This window comes from Erinaceus europaeus, chromosome 8 (assembly GCF_950295315.1).
Source record: "Erinaceus europaeus chromosome 8, mEriEur2.1, whole genome shotgun sequence".
In the NCBI taxonomy this organism is placed as follows: domain Eukaryota; kingdom Metazoa; phylum Chordata; class Mammalia; order Eulipotyphla; family Erinaceidae; genus Erinaceus; species Erinaceus europaeus.
This window is the reverse complement of record NC_080169.1, coordinates 11491685-11511206: the sequence shown is the minus strand read 5'-3', so window position 1 is coordinate 11511206 and position 19522 is coordinate 11491685. Positions and strand designations below refer to the sequence as shown.

The window sequence follows — 19522 nt, the reverse complement described above, 5'->3', positions numbered from 1 at the left end:
CCCCACACCCTTCAACTGCACCCCTACTGGGCCCCTGAACTTCCCGGCAGAAACCATTCTTTGGCCTTTGTTGTGTGTTTATAAGAATGATGTGCTAGCAGTCAGAAAGGGCTGAGGAACAGACCTTGGGGGCTGAGAATGCAGGGAGTCGGGGACCAAAGGACCCAGGGACTGAGGTGGAGAGGAGGGGCAGGCACACAGATGAGGAGCATGATGCCAAGGGAACCACCAATTGGGAAAGAAATTCACCTAGATTTCTAGCCTACTCCTTCCACCCAAATCAACAGCAGCTTCCTGCCACATCTGCATCTCTGCTACTATCAATACTCAGAGGAGTTTGACCTGTGCTATCCATAGGCCCAGGACCCATAGGGGCTTTCTAAATTTGACACAAAGACAGAAACCAAGGGGAAAGCTCTTCTAGAGTTTGTAGTAGGATCTCGAGAACAGGTAGTTTTCGCAACCCAAACAGAAAAGACTAAAATGAATGTATGACTTCTTCCAATGCAGTTAACAGTGACTGTGCAGAGACTACTGAACTCTGAATATTAAATGCAAACAAGATAGATGTTCAAAACAGTGAGTGGTAGACTCTGCTTCTTACCAGAAAAAAAAAAAAAAAAAAAAAAAGCCTGGGAGCTGGAACCTATGGCTATCCAAATTGCCCAGGAATTCTTGTGAAGAGAGTCAGTGCCTTAGATGAGAACAGAAAAGAATGATGTTCAAAGCCAGTGTAATGTGGGGAGTGGGAACAAAGTCAGCTGTCAGGTTCAGTGTCAGGTGACACCCCCGCCTCTCAGCATGGCCACACAGCTTGGGTCACCTCTGCATATCTCTAACCTGCCTGCCAGACTCACAGCTCTGCTCTGGCCCTTTCCTGATGGGAACCTGCCATGTGTGTCCCAGCATCTCCCAGCCTCTCTAAATGCAGTGTGAGCACAAGATTGGAGAAAAGAGAGTGATGTGGCTTCAGTGAACGCCCCAGTGACACCCACCTCCTCCGTGCAACCTCACCCCACAGGATCTGCTCAAACTGGGGGCCAGGGCAGCATCCAGAGCCCCTCCATCTCCATTCACTCCCTGCCTAAGTGAGCCCCTTGACCCTGCTCACCTTTGTCCAGGTTTTTCTGCATTTGGGACCGGTAGGCAGAGGGGACACCGTTGCTGATGGCAGCTACCATAGAGACAGCTCCTAGGGACAGCTCCCGGGCCGGGGTCTGGGGGAGGAGCAAGTTCAGAGACTGAGCTTTCAGTCACCCCTTCTGACACTGCAGGGTCTGCAGTCAGCTCCCCAACATTATACAGGCCCTTAGTCAGCCCCTCAACATCACAAAATCCCTCAGTCAGCCCCCCAACATTACAATGTCCCTCAGTCAGACCCCCAACATTACAATGTCCCTCAGTTAGCCCCTCCCCAATATTATAGCAGCCCTTAGTCAGCCCTTCAACATCACAAAGTCCCCCAGTCAGCCCCCCAACATTACAGGGTTTCTCAGTCTCCCAAAATTATAGAGGCCGTCAGTCAGCACCTCAACTACAAAGTTCCTCCTCTAGCTCCTTCCTGCAATATTGCAGGCTTCCTCAGTTCCCTAAAATTGTAGGGTCTTTCAGTCAACTCTCCAACACTAGAGCTCCCCTCAGCCAGTCCCCCAACATTACTTGACCTCCCTCAATAAGCCTCTGTGGGACCTTGAAGAGGAAGGGGAGACTCTTTGCCTGCTGAGGTAGGACCTTCCAGAGCTGCCAGCCTCCTAAAGACCCTGGACCAGCCTGTGCCAGGAACCCATCCCTCTCAGCTGGCCTTACTGCTCCTTGTCCAGACTTCAGGCACCAGTGTCCACACTGACTTTACCCCCACAGCTAGGATGCGAGCCATCACTGGGACACCAGGCAAGGGTCATTGTGAGCTGACCAGGGGTTGAACTAAGCATGACCGGCCCAGCCTCTGAGTAGGTCTATGGTCAGCATGGCATCCAGACTGACCTCTGCACTGACCAGCCTCTGACCCAGAGTTCAGCACAAGTCCAAGGGGTCCTTCTGACTGCAGGGCAAGCTTTTGGCCCTGCTCAGCCCTTTACCCTTCCTGGCACTGGCCAAGCCTACCCCAGTCCCAGCACCAGGAGGTAACAGGAGCCTTGTTCCCATGTGCCACTGTGTTCAGGTTCAGCCTCCCAAGTGACTGTGAGGTTTTCAGCCTTGCTTTGTGGCCCCTGGACTCCCTGCAGGCCCCTCTCTGGGTTGCACCCTGGGTACCAGTACAACCCTCCTGAAGTCTCTCCCCCACCTGGCCCCCTGGGTTATACCTTTAACCTTGACTCTCAGTGAATCTCCAAGCTGTCCTCTTAATCTGCCCCCAAGACCCCCAGAGCTGCCACCCCACCAACCCAGGGCTATCTGAAGGCATTAATGCAAAAAGGAGTAGGTGGACGATTTGATATTTGGCCAGAGATTCTGCATCTTGGAATCAAGAAACCTAAATGGCTTGAGTGTCCCTGGTGGGCTTAATGTAGCTATTGGGAAATAGCAGCAGGGTCCCCGTGATCCCCAGTTCTTGGCCTCTGAAGACTAGTGGATGATATGGAAAGTAAAAAGAAAAAAATGTTTGATTCTTTTTGAAACTTCCAGCGTTATCCCCAGGTTCCATTTCCCAGTGATGTCTTCTTATCCTGTACCCTTTCCACAATGTCCAACCCCATCTGGCAGGGAGTCTGGATGATGTCTTCACAGAGAACAGCCACACACTCCTTTCCAACCAAAGTTGAGCTGAGGTTAAGGGCTGAACACAGCTTCAGTGGTGTTACCTGAGCCCCAGGAGGTGGTGCCAGTAGTTGGAGGGCACTGGTCAGGGCTTCTGCCCGGTTCCCCAATTCAGAGGCCTTGGCTTCAGGGACCCAGGAGGGCAACACAGGAGGGGTCAGGCCCTCAGGCCTGGAGGTGGGTGGTCTGGGGAAGGGTGAGAGGAAGCAGTGAGGACAGGCTCTTGGGGCAGGAAGGCAGCAAAAGCAAGGTGGAGGAAATCCACCCACACCTGGGGGACCAGGGGAGTGTTCTCCCTATGTATGTCGCCTCCAGCTGCTGCCACAGACAGGTTCTCAGGTCATCCTCAGTGACCTTAGGGCGGGACAGTCTCATCTGGTTGGCTGTAGCGCAGCGGTTAAGCGCATGCCATGCAAAGTGCAAGGACTGGCTTAAGGATCCCGGTTTGAGCCCCCGGCTCCCCACCTGCAGGGGAGTCGCTTTACAGGCAGTGAAGCAGGTCTGCAGGTGTCTATCTTTCTCTCCCCCTGTCTTCCCCTCCTCTCTCCATTTCTCTCTGTCCTATCCAGCAACAACGACACTAATCATAACAACAACAATAAAACAGCAAGAGCAACAAAAGGGAATAAATAATAAAAAAAAAAAGATAAGAAGGAAATAATTCTCTTAGAGACCCCCTCCACCACAGTCACAGCTGAAGGGATTTTGAAGACATTTAATGATTCTGCAGAGTTGGGGGAAAAGCAAAGGAAGTGGTCAGGTAGTGCACCCTGAGTAGGGCAGCTGTATTTGGACTTCTGCCAACATTGTCATGCAGAGATGGTGAGAGGGAAGCCATTGGACCACCATCAAAATTGCTACTGACAATGGGCCTCATTCTCAGAGAAAAAAAAAAGATAAAAGGTCTAGAGGCAGCAGCCTGGGGCCCGGGATAGCAGCAGTGCTGGGGAGCATTTTAAAGAGACTGTTCTGGGTGCATCATGCTGGGGGTTTCAAAGGGTCCGGGCATCCTGGGGGAGAGCTCAGCACCCAGAGGGATGGGCTGGGTACCTCCCAAGAGACCTTTCTGCAGGGTGCGTGGTTTCCTGTCCCTGGGGATTCAATGCCTGAGGAAGTTTGTCTGGAAATCGCCAGCAGCAGTACCCAATCAGCCCTGTCTCCCAATAAGCTGCCACCTGCCCCAAGGGTTCCGTTCTCTAACTGACACCCTGGACAGTTGGAGGACGTGGTCTTTAGGCTTGTTCGGCTTGCATGTCACTTCTCCTAGGCCCAGAAGGAGCCAGAAGGGGTGCTGGCAGAAGTCACCATGTCTGCTGACTCTGACAGGTTCTGGGAACTCTGAAACGCAGCCCAAGGGCAGAGGGGACAATTTCGTCAGGTATAAAAGAGGAAGCAGGGGCTGGGGTTGTGCTACTGCCTGATTGCCATTCTGTAGGCTGCATGCCCTTTCTCAGAAGAATAAAAGTTAGGGCCAGGCAGTGCTCACATTACAATGCACAAGGACCAAGGTGCAAGCCCCTGGTCCCCACCTGCAGGGAAAGCTCCATGAGTGGTGAAGCAGGGCTGCAGGAGTCTCTCTTTCCCACCCTGTCTTCCCCACCATTCTCAATTTCTCTCTGTCTCTATCCAATAATAAATAAATAAAAATTTTAAAAATGAAAGAATAAAAGCTTTGCTTCAACTCTATCTTTTGCCTCAACAATTAATTTTAATTTTTTGTTATTTTTAAATTTTTAATAATTATTTTCCCTTTTGTTGCCCTTGTTTTTTATACTTGTTGTAGTTATTATTGTTGTTGTTATTGATATTGTCGTTGCTAGATAGGACAGAGAGAAATGGAGAGAGGAGGGGAAGACAGGGGGAGAGAAAGATAGACACCTGCAGACCTGCTTCACTGCCTGTAAAGCGACTCCCCTGCAGGTGGGGAGCCGGGGGCTTGAACTGAGATCCTTGCTCCGGTCCTTGCACTCACGCCACGTGTACTTAACCTCCCAACTCCCAACAGTTAATTTGAATTGGATCTTACAGCAACACCTGAGGACCCAGATCCCTGCAGCACTGAGTGTCACTGCTGAAATTCCTCCCCTGGGTTTGGACTCACTGGCTTCTCATACCAGAAGTTGGGAGTTCCCTTCTTATAAAGCTGATTCCCCAACCCCTGCAGCTCCTGCAGCCTGAGGTCACACTTCCCCAAACCCTAAATAATAAGAAACCAATTCAAATGCCATGGGGCAGTGCCCTCCCCACAAGGCTGCCATTCCCTTCCAGGGATGCAATTAGCCCATCATAAGTCAGTGCCTGGGAGGACAGTTGGGGTGTAACTAGGCCCACTTCCCCTCCCTGCCTGCAGCCCTGGAGCTTTGAAACTGGCTGCAAGCTCTCTCCCTGCCCTCACCACCTCATACCAAAGATGCCAGTGCATATCCACTCTGCCAGCCTAGGGGGCTTAGCCCCTCTCTCCTACATGTCCTCCAGCCACTATATTCTTCTTTATCATAGAAGTGACATTTCCCCTGAGAGGCTTCTGTCTGTTGAGTTTTATTTTCTTCAGCATTTTCTCTTACAGTCTGTGAGGCAGTGCAGTGGATGAAGTGTTGGGTGCTCCAGCATGAGGTCCCAAGTTCATTTCTCAGCATTGCATATGCCAGAGTGATGCTCTGATTCTCTCTCTCCCTCTCCTCTTTTCTTTCTCATAAATAAATAAATTTACAAATAAATAAATATTATTTCTGGATATTCCAGTTCCTTTGCTCTTCTATGTAAATTTTAGGATAACCTCATCTCATGTTCAAAAGGTCTTGTTGCGTCTTTATATTCATTTATTTATTGCCTCTAGGGTTATCACTGGTACTCGGTGCCATTACTACAAATACACTGCTCCTGGAGGCAGTTTTTCTTTCCATTTTATTGGGTAGGAAAGGAAGAACTTGGGAGAGGAGAGGGAGATGAAGGAGAGAGAAAGATAGATGCCCGCAGACCTGCTTTGCCCCTTGTGAAGCTTGCAAAGATCCCCCCTACAGGAGGAGAACCAGGTTTGAGCCCCTGGCTCCATGCGCAGGTCCCTGTGCTCAGTACTATAAATTGTCTTTAATCTGTATATCAGTTTGAGAAGATGATACCTCTTTTCTGTTAGATCTCCCAGTCCATAAACCTGGCATGTCTCTCCATATCTTTCGAACTTCTTTCATGTCGCTAATCCTTTGTAGTTTACAGCAGGCTAGTTCCTTATGTGTTCTGTTAACTTTATACCCATGTCTTTCATTTTCTCCCCATTAATTATAAATGGCTTTGTATTCTGGCTTTGGCCCATGCATGTTCACTGCAAGGACATACACATACTGCCTATAGGAGTCGGGCAGTAGCGCAGTGGGTTAAGTGCACATGGCACAAAGAGTAAGGACCAGTGTAAGGATCCCGGTTCGAGGACCCAGGATTCCCACCTGCAGGAGAGTTCCTTGACAAGCAGTGAAGCAGGTCTGCAGGTATCTGTCTTTCTCTCCCCTTCTCTGTCTTCCCCTCCTCTCTCCATTCCTCTCTGTCCTATCCAACAATAACTACAACAATAAAAACAAACAAGTGCAACAAAAGGGAAAATAAATACTTTTTAAAAATACTGCTTATTTGTTGACCTTATATCCTGCAACTTTGTTATATATTCAACTTGTCAGCTCTAGGAGTCTTTTGTAGAATCCTTGAACTTTATGTACCTAGATAATGATTCCATCTGCAAACAGGGACCATTTTATGTCTTCTTTTCACACTGAGTGTATTCTATGTACTTTTCGTCAATGGCTAGAGCTTCTTAGCACTGTGTGGCTAGCATGGGGAGGGCAGCAGTCATGCCCAATCTTTGACTAGGAGGAGGACATCAGTCTTTGGCCAATGTTAGATTGTTTGTTCCTCACGTTAGGTATGTGGGATGAAGAATGCCAGAAAGCATGCCACCATGCCCAACCTGACCATGCCCAACCTGGGAACCTCATCTGACTTCACCCTGGGATGTGATGCTTTAGCTTTGGTTTCTCCAGAGTGCCACCAACCCATAGCCCCTGCCCTGCCCTGCCCTGCCTCCCAAGGTCCCACTGGGAGTGGGAGGGAAAACTGTCAGAAATGCCCAAGGATGGGTTCTCTCCCACTGTGGCTCAGACTCCAGGAACAGGCTGTCTCTTAGGTGGATGGATACCGGTGGCAAGTGGCTGAGTTGGAACTTCAGTTGAAAATACCAGCCTCCACGCTGGGTTCTCCTCCATCCTGCACAGAGCAGGGCAGGCACCTGCCAGGAGGGAATGCCAGGCACTGTCACAGTAGAGCATCAGAGATGGGGGGATGAACCAAGAGGTCTTGGACCCCCATGAGTGTGTGGGGAGCAGGGCTGCAGTGCCACTTTCCTCCTCACCCTCTCCAACCTGGGATGGCTGGGGATTCCTGCAGTCAAGTGACATCCTGAGGTCATGTGGGAGAGAAGACTGGAACTTAGCCAGGGGTGTTTGCTGCCCCTTCTAGGTCAAGAGGGAGGAGCAGCAGCAGAGGTGGGAGTACTGTTGCTGCAAGGTGACCTTTCTGAAGAGTGATGGTCAACCTGATGTCAACCAGAGACAGGATGGTGACAACCCAGAACAGTGACAGTGACAGGGACTGCAGTCCCGGAGTGGAGGCTAGAAGGATCTTGATAATGTGGGTCCTGAGTCTGGGCAGTGATGAACATTATTATATAAAAGGACCTGGGTTTAAGCCCCTGGTCCCCACCTAAAGGCAGGAAGTTTCATTAGAGGTGAAGCATCTATCTCCCATCTCCACCACCTCTCTCTCCCTCTCTCTCTCTCTCTCCCTCTCCCCCCTCTCTGCCCCCCTCTCTCTGTCTATCTCTGTCTCTCCTTCTCTCTTTTGGTTGTGTGCATGGGAAACCAGAACACTATTTTTTTTTTACCACTCTTGTCACCAAAGGTCTGTGTCCCCAGCCCCACCCCCACCCATAGATAACCACTATAGTTCTCCCACAGTCTTGAAAATAGGTTGATATTTTTTCCACATTTGTATATTCATCTATGTTCTGCATATGAGGTTTCACTCTCTGTCTCTAGTTTTCTCTCCCTTCCCTCTCAATTTCACTCTATCCTGTCAAAAAGAAAAGAAAAGGGACAAAATGGTCACTAGGAGCAGTGGATTTGTCAAGCAGGCAGTGAGTCCCAGAGATAACTTGATAGCAATTTTAAAAAGAGAGAGAATGTGGGGTTCCTGGTAGTCACTCTCCTCCACACCTTCTGATGTCCTCCAGGAGCCTGGTATGGAGGGAAGGTGTTTTTTCAGAGTTCCCCACCTTACATGCAGAGAGATACACAGAGATTCAGACGCAGAGAGATACACAGAGATGCAGACACAGATATAGACACAAAGGCACCTGCTGATACACTAACAGGCAGGCACAGGCAGAAACACACATACATACAGATGAAACCCTCCATCCAGGAGGCCACGGGTACCACTGCTTGGTTTCCATAGCAATGCCTGGATGAGGGAGGAGGCAAGAGGGGGAAACAGAGAGGCACTAAATAAAGAACAACAACTTTATGGAATGATCATCCAGGGAGCAGCAAGCATGGCAGTAGCCCAGCCTGGTTGAGGGATTCCCCCCTCCCTCCTGCTCCCAGAGCCCTCCCAGAGCTGTAGGGTACAGACTGGGATTGATGGGAACATCCCAGGGGCAGAAGGTGTTAGCTGTTTAGGGGAACCCTGAAGGCCAGCCAAGAGCCCTGCTGGTTCTCTGGAGCACAGGGCTGTGATGGGAGGGATTCCTACAGGGTGAGTGACTTGTTGGGCTTCACTCTGATGAGATCAAGCAGCAGGGACACTTTGTTGAGGAGGTGGCCTGACACCACCCACCACTAGCAGGTGATGGTAGAATGGGTCTCCAGGGAGATGTGGAATTCCAGCCCAAGAGATGGACTCCAGAACTCCATCTATTATCCATGCAAAGCCCTCCAAGGTACTGAGCTCTGCTGCTGTGCGAAAAGGAGCAGCCCTACAAGGACCCCAAGGGCCACAGGGCTCCAGAAGAGACACTTGAGTTCTAAGTGGACCACAACCTCTGGCTTCACCCAGAGGTCAGAGAAGAGCAGTGCTGAGTGTCACACTTGGTTAAGCACACATAGTACTAAGTGCAAGGACCACTGGAAGGATCAGGGTTCGAGCCCCTGGCTCCCCATCTGCAGGGGGTACACTTCACAAGTGGCAAAGCGGGTCTGCAGGTCTGTCTGTCTATCTATCTATCTATCTATCTATCTATCTATCTATCTATCTATCTTCCCTATCTCTCTCAGTTTCTGTCTGTCCTACCCAGTAAAATGGAAAAAATAGCTACCAGGAGCAGTGGATACGTAGTATAGGCACCAAGCTCCAGTAATAACCCTGGAGGCAGAGAGAGAGAGAGAGAGAGAGAGAGAGAGAGAGAGAGAGAGAGAGAGAATGAGAGAGAGAAGAACAATGCTGTGTCCTCGTGACTCCTCGGCAAACCACTCTCCAACAGGCCAGGCTCTATCTCCAGGAAGGGCACATGAGATGAGCCCCCAGCCAGCCTGCTACCTTCCTCCCTTCTAGTCTGGTCCACAGAACTCTCATGCTAGGATTCCCAGGATGGAATTGGCTATAACAGAGCTGGGGGTGGGGGGTAGTCCTCTGACATCATTCCAGGCTCATGCCCACTCACTCCCTGCCACGGGTCTCCCTCGTTCCTGTTTCCCCTGAGTGCAGAGAGACAGACTGACATGTTCTGGCACAATTTTACCAGGCACCAGGGCACAACGAGACAATATAATTACAGGGATAACAAAGGCTAAAAATAGCCTCCTTCACAGCCTAGACTCCTGGCACGGAAGATGCCAGACACGTCAGCCTTGGGAGCCCAGGCCTCTGAGGAGGGGCAGCCTGGAGCACACAATACTGCTGGCCGAGGGGGCAGGCACAGGGCCAGGGACTAAAGCCTCTGTTGCTGGGGAACAACGGATGGATGGGGAGGCTGGGGAGAGCCAGCTAGATGGGCTCTCCAGAGGTGATTCCAAGGTGTGGGCTATAGGAATGTCTCATGAAGGAGTGGGTAAGAAGACTTTAGAGGACAAACAGGAGTTCTTCAGACAGCATCATCCCCAAAGGGGGGGGGGGATGAGAGTTGTGGTCCCAGTGAGATATGTAGGGGGCAGGCCAGGGTGGTATCAGAGAGGGCTTGTCAATGCTGGTCAGGCCACCCATACTGGCAGGGACTCTCCTGACCCGCCTCCTCGTTCTATCTGTTCACTCCTCAAACAGCTGCTCTTTGAGGAACAGCTTGAACTATTTGTCCTGGTGTATATCTTACCATCTTTCAGCCACCAAGTTACAGAGGCTACTATGATTCCATCCTGACTTCCCTGGGCAAATGATCTCACCAATGTGTCCTGGAATCTCACCTCCCCAGAGTCCTGCCCCACTAGCAAAAGATAGAAACAGGCTGGAAGTATGGATGGAACTGCCAATGTCCATGACCAGTGGAGAAGGAATTACAGAAGCCAGACTTTCCACTTTCTATAAAAGAATGTTGTTCATACTCCCAGAGGGATAAAGAACAGGGAAGCTTCCAATGGAAGGGATGGGAACTGTTTGAAATTGCATCCTGATATCTTACAATCCTGTTAATCATTATTAAATCACTAATAAAATTTTTTAAGTCTTTGTTTCTGGGGGCACCCTGAGCCCAGCCTTGGTGTGTCCTGAACAGAACTACAGCTGGGAGATAGGGTCACAACTGGGGCCCACTTTGCCTGTTCTAGTTCCCAGCAGCCTCCACAGCTCCCAGAGGTCAGAGTCCCTGGAAAGGGACTCAGATGGGGAGGGGCACCTCTCAGTCCCTGTGAAATCCAGGCCTGTGCTCAGGAGACTATAGCTAGAGGTTACTACAGTGGGCCTGTGCCCAGGCCCAGGGCTCTCTCCAGGAGGGTATGTCAGAAAGCTTTTTGGAGGAGCCCACTGAAGGGGTGCCATGAGGAGAGGGGTTGGTGGGAACAGCCAGTTAGTGAGAGCGGCAGTGGAACCTCTGGAGAGATGGACAGGGGCTTGTTTCCAGGGCTTTCTAGAAATACAGTCTGCCACAATGAGGAGGAGGGGCCTGTGGTTTCTGGAGAGAGGGAAGGAGCAGAGCTAGAGACTGAGGGTTGGGCTGGAGGAGAGGAATACTGAGGTAGGTCACCCCCCCACTGCAGCAGAGGGTAGGGTAGGGACTGAGAATCTGAGAGGCTGACTGAGAACTGGGGCTTTATCCAGAACATTCACAACCTCTGAATCTGTGTGTTGGTTTCATTTCTGTTTGTTTGTTTGTATTTCTTCCTCCAGGGTTATCGCTGGGGCTAAGTGCCAGCACTATGGCTAAGTGCCATTGCTCCTGGTGGCCATTTTTTTCCATTTTATTAGGTAGAGCAGAGAGAAATTGGGGGGAGGGAGAGGGAGATAGAGAGGGAGAGAGAAAGACACCTGTAGACCTGCTTCATCACTTGTGAAGTGAACCCCCCCCCAGCAGGTGGGGAGCTGGTGGCTCAAATGGGGATCTTTGCGCTGGTCCTTGTGCTTAGTACTATGTGCACTTAATCTGGTGCTGTGTACCACCACTGGCCCCCATGATTTGCTGTTTTAAAAAAGGCCTTTCTGGGAGTCGGGCGGTAGCACAGCGGGTTAAGCGCAGGTGCCTAAAAGTGCAAGGACTGGCAGAAGGATCCCGGTTCAAGCCCCCGGCTCCCCACCTGCAGGGGAGTTGCTTCACAGGCGGTGAAGCAGGTCTACAGGTGTCTATCTTTCTCTCCCCCTCTCTGTCTTCCCCTCCTCAGTCCATTTCTCTCTGTCTTATCCAACAATGACATCAATAACAACAATAATAACTACAGCAATAAAAAAACAAGGGCAAAAAAAAGGGAATAAATAAATAAATAAAGGCCCTTATTATTCCAGAGAGGGGATTTCCATTGAACAAACCAACACAAACACAAAAACAGGCTCAATGGGGACCCCTGTGGGAAACTGAGAGTCCAGGAGTGCACGGTCTGAGATGCCAGGACTTGGAGGATGCTCGGCTCTAGCTCTGAGAACAAGCACTGCAGAGGGCCTGCAGCTGAAGCCAGGTTCCTACCAAAGAAATCTTTGCAGTCCTGCCTGTTGTGGCCACTGGAGAGATGTTGCCATCTGGAGGGACCAGAGTGGGGCTGTCTGAGGGGGCTGGGGACCTTCCTGGGCACCCTGCTGGACCTCTTCCAGCTGCCACATGCCAGATAAGAAGCAGGTGATCTGAGTAAGGGTAGTTGGGACTACAGAGGTCAGGGAAGATCAGGTGCCTAGAGGATCCTAGAGGACCTGTTAGGGAAGGAGCACTGTGACAGGAGTCCTGCTGCCTGAGACCTGGCAGGGATCTCCAGGGGACTGTGTAGTGCTTTGGTGACTTCCTGGCTCTCCCTGACCTTGGCATCCCATCCACAGAGGACCAGCCACTCCAGTCCTGAGGTTTGACCTCAGAAGAGGGGGGCAACACTCAGGAGCTCCTTCTGCAGCAGTTGCCCTGCCCCCACCCTCCAGGCCTCCAGAGCTAATGAGGGGGAGACAGACAGGGTAGGGCCAGCCCTGCCAGCCTCCCTCCTGGAATAAGTGGGTTAATGTATGCCACCCCTGCTGCTGCTGCCACTGCTGAAAAACTAGAACTCAACTCCAGAGCTGCTGTGTGGGAGAACCCCGGGGGTGGGGAGTGCTGGGTAGGTCTGCGGGGGATCCTGCTGACAGGGGACCCCAGAAAAGAAGGGAAAGCACAGGAGGCCTGGGAGTGTAGCCTCACCGTTCAGGCTGCATCTGGAATGAGAGATGGGTGGGTATTCAGGGTCAGGGATCAGTGGGACACAGTTAGGGGGGGACGTAGGTGGCCCTGATGCGGCAGTCCTCTTACCCCTAGGCAGAGCCATCTCAAAATTTGACTCCCTTTTCCTTTGCTCCCCATAGGAAGAAAGGCAGTAGTGAACCTTTCTGGGGTGCAAGAGAAAGGGCAGCCTCACCCAATCAGAGGCAGGCTCAGCAACATGGTCTTCAACGTTCCACATCCTACAAACCCACCCGGGAGACTCTATGCTTCCCCAGCCTCTGTTTCCACATTGGTAAGATGGAGCTGTGGGGGAGTCCATCACGGACCAGCTCTGCCTATCTTTGCAGTGACAGCATCCAGACCTGGGGGTGGGGAATGGAGCCAGCAGGTGACCAGGAAGGGGCAGGTGCCAGGCAGGACCTCTGCCACCCACCTTTCCCCCTTGTCCCTCCAGTCCTCCACACACACCCCACCCAACCCCACATGAATGTTGACCCTTAAGCTCCTTGAAGTCAGCTGTGACCAAGTGAGTAAGAGCAGAGGTGATCAATGTCGCCACCAGAGGGAATACTCCGGGTCAGCGTGTCAGCCTGTTCGTTTCCATGAGTGTGTGGCCAGTGAGCCACCATCATCTGGACTTCCCAGGCACAGCCCTGGCCTGCTCTGGAGAGTAGTATGTTCAGTGGTCTCTGGGGCTCAGGGCTGCTGCAAACATATTCTGGGGACCTTGGCTGATCAGCTGCCACCCTTTCTTGGGTCAGACAACTAGAGGCACCTCTGGGTCACAGTATTGAGCATAAAGACTCAACCCTGATGCCCTGCTCCCCACAGGTCCACATCCTACACACATTTAAAAAAAAAAAAAATATATATATATATATATATATATATATATTACTATCCTTATTTTTAATTGGTTATAGACAGAAATAATGAGGGAAGCAGGAGATAGAGAAGACGGGAGAGACACTTGCAGCAGTGCTTCACTACTTACAAAACTTTCCCCCTGTAGGTGGGGACCAGGGGCTTGAACCTGGAACACTAGCATTGGAACATGTGCATCCAACCAGGTGCACCACCACCCAGCCCCTTCCCACACACATATTTATGATGACCTCATCCCAGAGGATTCTGTCGGTTGGACAGAGGGAGGCTCAGGGCAGTGCTCAATGACCACCCACCCAGGACCCTGAAGAGCATCAAGCCAGCCTGGCAGTGGGAGCTAGCAGTCTTTCACTGTCATGATTATTTGCAGGAGACTTGGAAGCCCTGTTTGTTCTCCTTTGCAAGCCAAGCCTTATTCAGCTACATGAAATGAACATACTCTGGATCAAATCTACTTTCCAATACACTTTGCAGGCCTTTCTGGATGCCTGCCTCCAGGCTCAGCTCTGCTCCCTAACCGGAAGCAAGCACACTGCCCCTCTGGGCCTCCATTTCCCATTCTGCACTTAGGATCAGGCAGGGTGGTTGTGCCAGGGCAAGGAGGGGTGAAAAACCAGCAACATGGGCTGGAGGACCCATGACAGGTGGCGCTGGCACAGCCCCCACTTCCACCCACCCACCTGACACACCCTCTGGCCTCTTTTCTCCAGACACAAAGATGGAGAACTGCACCTCAACTTGAAGTGCGCAGAATTGTTTCCTGTTCCACAAACATCTGATTATAGGGAGGAAGTATCTCCAGCCCCCCACCAGCCCCTGTAATTCTCCAGAAAAACTGCTGTCTCACTGGTACCAGTGTGCCATCCCAGCCCCCAGTACCTACCACTCCTCTCCTCGTATTTTCGTCCATAAATCAAAGGCAAGAACAGGAAGAGGAAACCATGCATTGTGGAGAGCATGGTGGCAGGTTGTTCTTTTGGCCTAATGATTTCCTGTCTCCCAGGGTCTCTTCCCCAAGTCCCAATGGTGCTGTGAAGGGGTCCTGTGTGCAGGCTTGGTTTGCGTTTCCCACCTGGACCTGAACCCTGCTGAGCAGAGCAGCATAGTTGGGGGAAGCAGTGCCCTTTGCTGGATGGTAAGCAAGAATCTGCACATGACTGGTGGCTGTCTCAAGGTACTATCTAGAGGATATCAATGCCTGGTTATCAGGTACTGTCCCCTAACCCTTCGGTCAAACCCTGATATAACGCTGGCTCTTTTATCTCTTATTAGTATGATTGGAGGCACCATCAGGTGAATTTCAGAATAAAGGGCATCTAATGGGCCTGCCTCACTTGGCAGGCCTTCTATGCAAAGCTAAGCCCTGGCTTAGGAAAAAGAAATCTCACCTAAAGACTGTATATCCAGAAATCCAGCCAGACCTACAGCCTCAGGACTGGCCCAGCTAGCTAGCTCCTCACTGAGTCAGTGCCGCATAACAAGCTTCTCTGTGTCCATCTCCCATGGCCCCACTTCTCACTGAACACTCTTGGGTACAGGGCTCTGTACCCAACTCTTCCTCCTCCTGGGAGTCTGATGCCCTCTAAGGAGGTGGGTGAGCCAGCCACACGTGAGGCCCGAGAGGGCCATCACTTCTAAGTCCTTGAACCCATGCAGTCATTGTATTAGTCCCATTTTGCAGATGAGGGAACTGAGAGAACAAATAAGACCAAGGCTCCGGTCCTCCCCCCCCCCCCAGATGGGACCTTGCTGTGCCTGGATCACCATAGGCCACTGTGTGTTCTGAACCCTGGTGGTAGATGTGGTCTAGAGATGCCCAGGGACTCCGTGCAAGGCAGCAGGTGGGAAGACTTGCTGGGAAGAAAGTCCTTTACTCAGTGTATGCAAGGGCTCCCCTCTCCCACCATTACTCCCTCCAATGACTGCCTCAGGACAGATCTTTGGGGGAAGGGGGAAAGGGAGAGAGGACCGCCCTTCCTGTGTAAAGATGCCAGTGCTGACAGGCATCCCTATTGAAGGGCCTAAGAAATACGCCCCCACCCCCAGGTCTCCAGAAACATCTGTCTGCACTCAAGAGACTTACAGGATCCTAAGTTGTCTGTATCCCTTAACCTCCATCCCTCACTGACATCTCTGGTGAGAAACAGCAGCACATACACTCCAAGAAATTTCCACTTTTTATTAGTAAAATCTTACAAAAGAGGCTATCTTTGGGGAAGAGGGCTGACATTCAAGGTTTTATCTTCAGGGAATGAGGGGGTCCACACTCTTAAGCCCCTGGGGCCTTCCTGCAGCCATGCCAATCTGTGGGATGGATTGTGGCTTATGTGCAAAAATAAAATTTGGGGGAGGCAGCAGGGGTGCAGGATGGAAAGGTAGTCAAGGTCATCTGCATATATTGGGTCCTGAAATCTGGGAAACTCCAGTGGACAGGCAGAAAAGAAAGCCTCCAGCCAGGGCCTGCTTGGGTAGCAGACACGAGCAGCCAGCCAGCACCGGGGTTCTGGTGCTGGGGGGGCTGGGGGGCTGGGGGACTGGGCCTGGGCAACAGCAGGGCTGGGGGAGCACCTGCATAAGCCCCTGGAGCAGAAGCTCCTAGTATCCCCTGGAGCTGGGCAGGGGCAGGGGCAGGGGCTGTGGCCTCAGTCGCAGGGCTCTGGGTTGCTCTGGCAGGAGAGGGTGGCCATGTGGCAGACAAAGAGAGGGTGTTCCTGGGCTGGAGGGAGACACCTTGACTCCAGTTGCCGGAGGCCTAGGACAGGAAGGCCGGAAGCCAGTGGGGCGGGCAGAGTGGCAGCCCTGGCCCTCGCACCAGTCTGCTTCCTCTCATCTCTGCCAGGGTGCTTCTTGATGGCCTCACTCCTCCTGTGGAGGCAGCTTGCAGGAGGAACGGGCAGGAGCCACAGCAGCGAGGGCTCTAGGGAAGGCTTCAGACCTGAGAGGAAGGAAGACACAAACGTCAGAGACAGGGCTGGAGGCTGGACCACATGAGAAGGGACAGCACTAGGCAGGAAGAACATGATGGGCAGTAAGGGGGACAGGACTCTCCCTTCCCTACTCTGCCTCTCCACTTGCTCAGAGCACTGTAGGAGGGGACTGAGACTGAAAATTGGGGATTTGGGGAGGGAGGCTGAGAACAGGAGTCTCCTAGGAGGGAACAGATTCCCTTACCTGTTGTCACTCTCCTGGCTCTGAAGAGATCAGCTGCTGCCTTAGCTGGATCGCAGGACTCAGTCCCTGTGGGACCCTCCAACTGCCTGGGTGAGTCATGGAGCGAGCTCAGTGAGGCTTCTCCAGACAGTGTGAATCACTGCTGCTGGCTGGGGTGAGAGAGGAAAGCACAGTCCATGTGAGCGCTGGCTCAGCAACCAACCTTGCCTCCCACCCCCCATACCAATCCCTCTCTGATTCCTGGGGTCTCTGTGCTACTCCCCCTCCCTCCCCACCACAGTTCCCAGATGTTACCCCCGCCCATCCTTTTGTTAAAAGTGCCTCCAAGCCCAGAGGTGAGGAATCATGTGGAAAATGGACTTGGCCCAGGTCCCTCCCAGCTCTCTGGTGCCCCCTCGTGGTGGTGCACTGAGGCCAGGGCTTACCTGAGGGGCCAGGAGGCACCAGGACACCAGGTCTGTTTTTTTGAGGTTGCTGCTGCTGCTGCTACATTTGCAGCTTCGACTCGACTCAACTCTAGGAGGAGGAGGAAGCTGCTCTGCCCGGGGCTGGCCAGATGCCTTGGCAGCGGCGGCGGTGGCAAGGGTGCCAGCCGGCTCGGCGGCGACTGCCAGGAGAGGGTGGCATCCGGAAGTGAGGATATCATGGCCCTGTTTCTGCCTTAGCTTCTACTCTGGGCTGTCCCATGAGCTTGGTGTCCACTGTCTTGGAACATCTGGGTGCTTGGTATCTGAGTGCCCAGAGGGCTGAACATGGAGTAGAATGAGGAAGCTGGGATGTCATCTTGTGGTCTTGAGAGTGTGGAGGGTGGAGTCACCAGCCCAGCAGACCCCAACCAGGGAAGACAGACAGAGCTGGGGTGATTGGGGAAGGGAACCTGCAGAGGGGTGAGGGAGACTTTGCTGCCTGGGGTGGGGGCAGAGCCCACATCTGGATGAGGTGTATCTGTGCCAGTCAGTTGGAGAGGACAAGGCCAGGCTTTGACAAAGCTGGACAGGGCCCAGGGCTCCCTCCCCTGCAGTTGTCAGCCCAGCTGGAAAGTCCTGATGGGCAAAGGCCACATCGGGGTGCAGGGAGCAGGCAGCCCTCTATTCGGGCTGGGTCCGGTCGCTGGCCACAGACTCGCTGGTGAGGGCAGGTGTGAGGGTCTCGTTCTCTTCTTCGGCAGAGAGGCGGAGGCAGTTGGAGTCAGACCCCTGCTCCAGGCCGTCCTGCACCTCCATGCCCCGCTGGATGAGCTGCTCCAGGGTCTTGGGGAGCGGGTGGCGCAGGAAGCGCTTGAGCTTGGGCTGCAGGGTGCCCACCACATACTGGATGATCTCCTCCTCCTCAGCGTCCACGTACAGGGTCTGGTACAGGTCTCGCTTGCGCCACAGGAACTGGTCCAGCGGCTCCCCCTGCTTCTGTGGCAGGTCCAGCTCGCGCTGGATGGCCTCCCGGGACAGGGTGCCTTCGCTGTACTGCAGGAACTCCTTCTTGAACTCCACCCAGTTCTTCACCGAGCCCTGCTTGAACTCCCACCACTTCTTGGCTGGCCCATTCATGTGGTTCTGGATCTGCGACAGCCAGTACTCCTCGGTGCCGCCCACCTGCCTCAGGTACTCTTCCAGGTGGCTGAGGAACTCGTGAGGGTCCTCGAAGATCTGAGTGTCCACTCCTGGGCTCAGCTGCCCATCCTCACCGGGACCCCAGGGTGGGTATTGCTGCGCTTCCACTGCCTCCTGGCTCTGCAGCTCTCCTGCAACTGGAGGTGGGGTGATGGCATAGGGGCTGACCGTGTAGTCATAGGTGTCCCCATCGTGGCAGTAGCTCTCGGGGGCCCCCACGCCCACGGAGACGGTGTGGTGGGCGGGCTCACTGCCCACCGGGTACTTGCCCCCCATGGACTCCAGGCGGTCAGCCCAGCGCTCCAGCCGGTAAAAGACCTCCCTCCACACGTGCATCTCACGCTTGACCCAGCGCTCCAGGTTGGCGATGGTCTCCTGGCAGCGGCACAGGCAGGCCTTGATGGACTTCTTCCAGCGCTGGGAGTCGCCGGTGGGCACGTAGCCGTCCAGGTTGTTCTCCAGCTTGCCCACCGACCTGTGCAGCCCCTTCAGCTCGCGCTCCACCTGCTTGGACACCTCGGTCAGCAGGTGCCGGTGGGTCCGGCGCACGTGCTCCAGCATCTCTGCGCGGCACTTTCCGATCTGCAGGATCACGTTGGGCTTGGCGGCCGGCCCGCCCCGCGGCCCGGGGTAGGCGTGGAGGCCACCGCTGGTCATGCGGTCCAGCTCCATCTGCGCCGAGGGTTCTGGTCGAAGGCCGGGACTGCAGACCACAAGGTGCTCTGGGGAGGTGGAGGGGGCGACGAGGTGGGCTGTCCGGACGCGTCTGCTGCGGTGGATCTGGTTGTGTCTTGGGTCGATCGGTCCTACCTTGCGATCTGTGCGGGCTCGCTCCGGCTCCGGGCTCTCTGGGTGCCGCTGGGTGCCGCTGAGTGCCGCTGGGTGCCGCTGGGTGCTGCTGGGTGCTGCTGGGGGCCTCTGGGGGCCTCTGGGGACCACCTCGGTGCTGCAGTGAGGGCTGGAGCCAGAGCTCTGCACCGAGTCCGCGCTGGAAGCTCATTTATGCAGCCCCGGGAGCCCGTGGGCGGCCCCTCTCCGGGCGCTCGCTCCCATTGGCTCAGCGCAAACCCCCCACTCCCCGCCCGCAAGCCGCCCGCGTCCCCTCCCCGCAGGCCCCACCTCCCGCGCCCACTCCGGCTCTGCAGAGGGAGGACCCGCCCCCTGCACACACGCTAGGCGCTCGCGGTGACTAATACGCCCGCTCTGCACTCCACCCCCCTCCCCGCCCCTCATACCCCCACCC

The 19522-nt window shown here is 53.6% G+C and overlaps 2 protein-coding genes across 2 annotated transcripts in view; both read right to left on the bottom strand.

Moving 5' to 3' along the window:
* The window catches only part of LOC103124604 (maestro heat-like repeat family member 5), a 32144-nt gene extending 29257 nt beyond the window's left edge, over nucleotides 1–2887 (bottom strand). Inside the window, exons 1-2 of the mRNA XM_060195912.1 lie at nucleotides 2802–2887; nucleotides 1112–1217 (exon numbers count right to left, since the gene is read on the bottom strand). Coding sequence (XP_060051895.1) covers nucleotides 1112–1181 — 70 coding nt within the window. The 5' untranslated portion in view covers nucleotides 1182–1217; nucleotides 2802–2887. The remainder of the gene's footprint in view (nucleotides 1–1111; nucleotides 1218–2801) is intronic.
* A 12778-nt stretch (nucleotides 2888–15665) lies between these two features.
* ARC (activity regulated cytoskeleton associated protein) lies at nucleotides 15666–19285 on the bottom strand. Its single transcript, XM_007535012.3, has 3 exons — nucleotides 17098–19285; nucleotides 16673–16821; nucleotides 15666–16436 (listed from the first exon to the last, which is right to left on the bottom strand). The coding sequence occupies exon 1, from the start codon at nucleotides 18949–18951 to the stop codon at nucleotides 17761–17763; it is 1191 nt and encodes a 396-aa protein (XP_007535074.1). The 5' UTR covers nucleotides 18952–19285; the 3' UTR covers nucleotides 15666–16436; nucleotides 16673–16821; nucleotides 17098–17760.
* Between the last annotated feature and the right edge of the window lie 237 nt (nucleotides 19286–19522).

What these genes read in the sequence shown, in the direction of transcription:
- ARC (XM_007535012.3), bottom strand. Translation starts at nt 18,951, where the DNA reads ATGGAGCTGGACCGCATGACCAGCGGTGGCCTCCACGCCTACCCCGGG.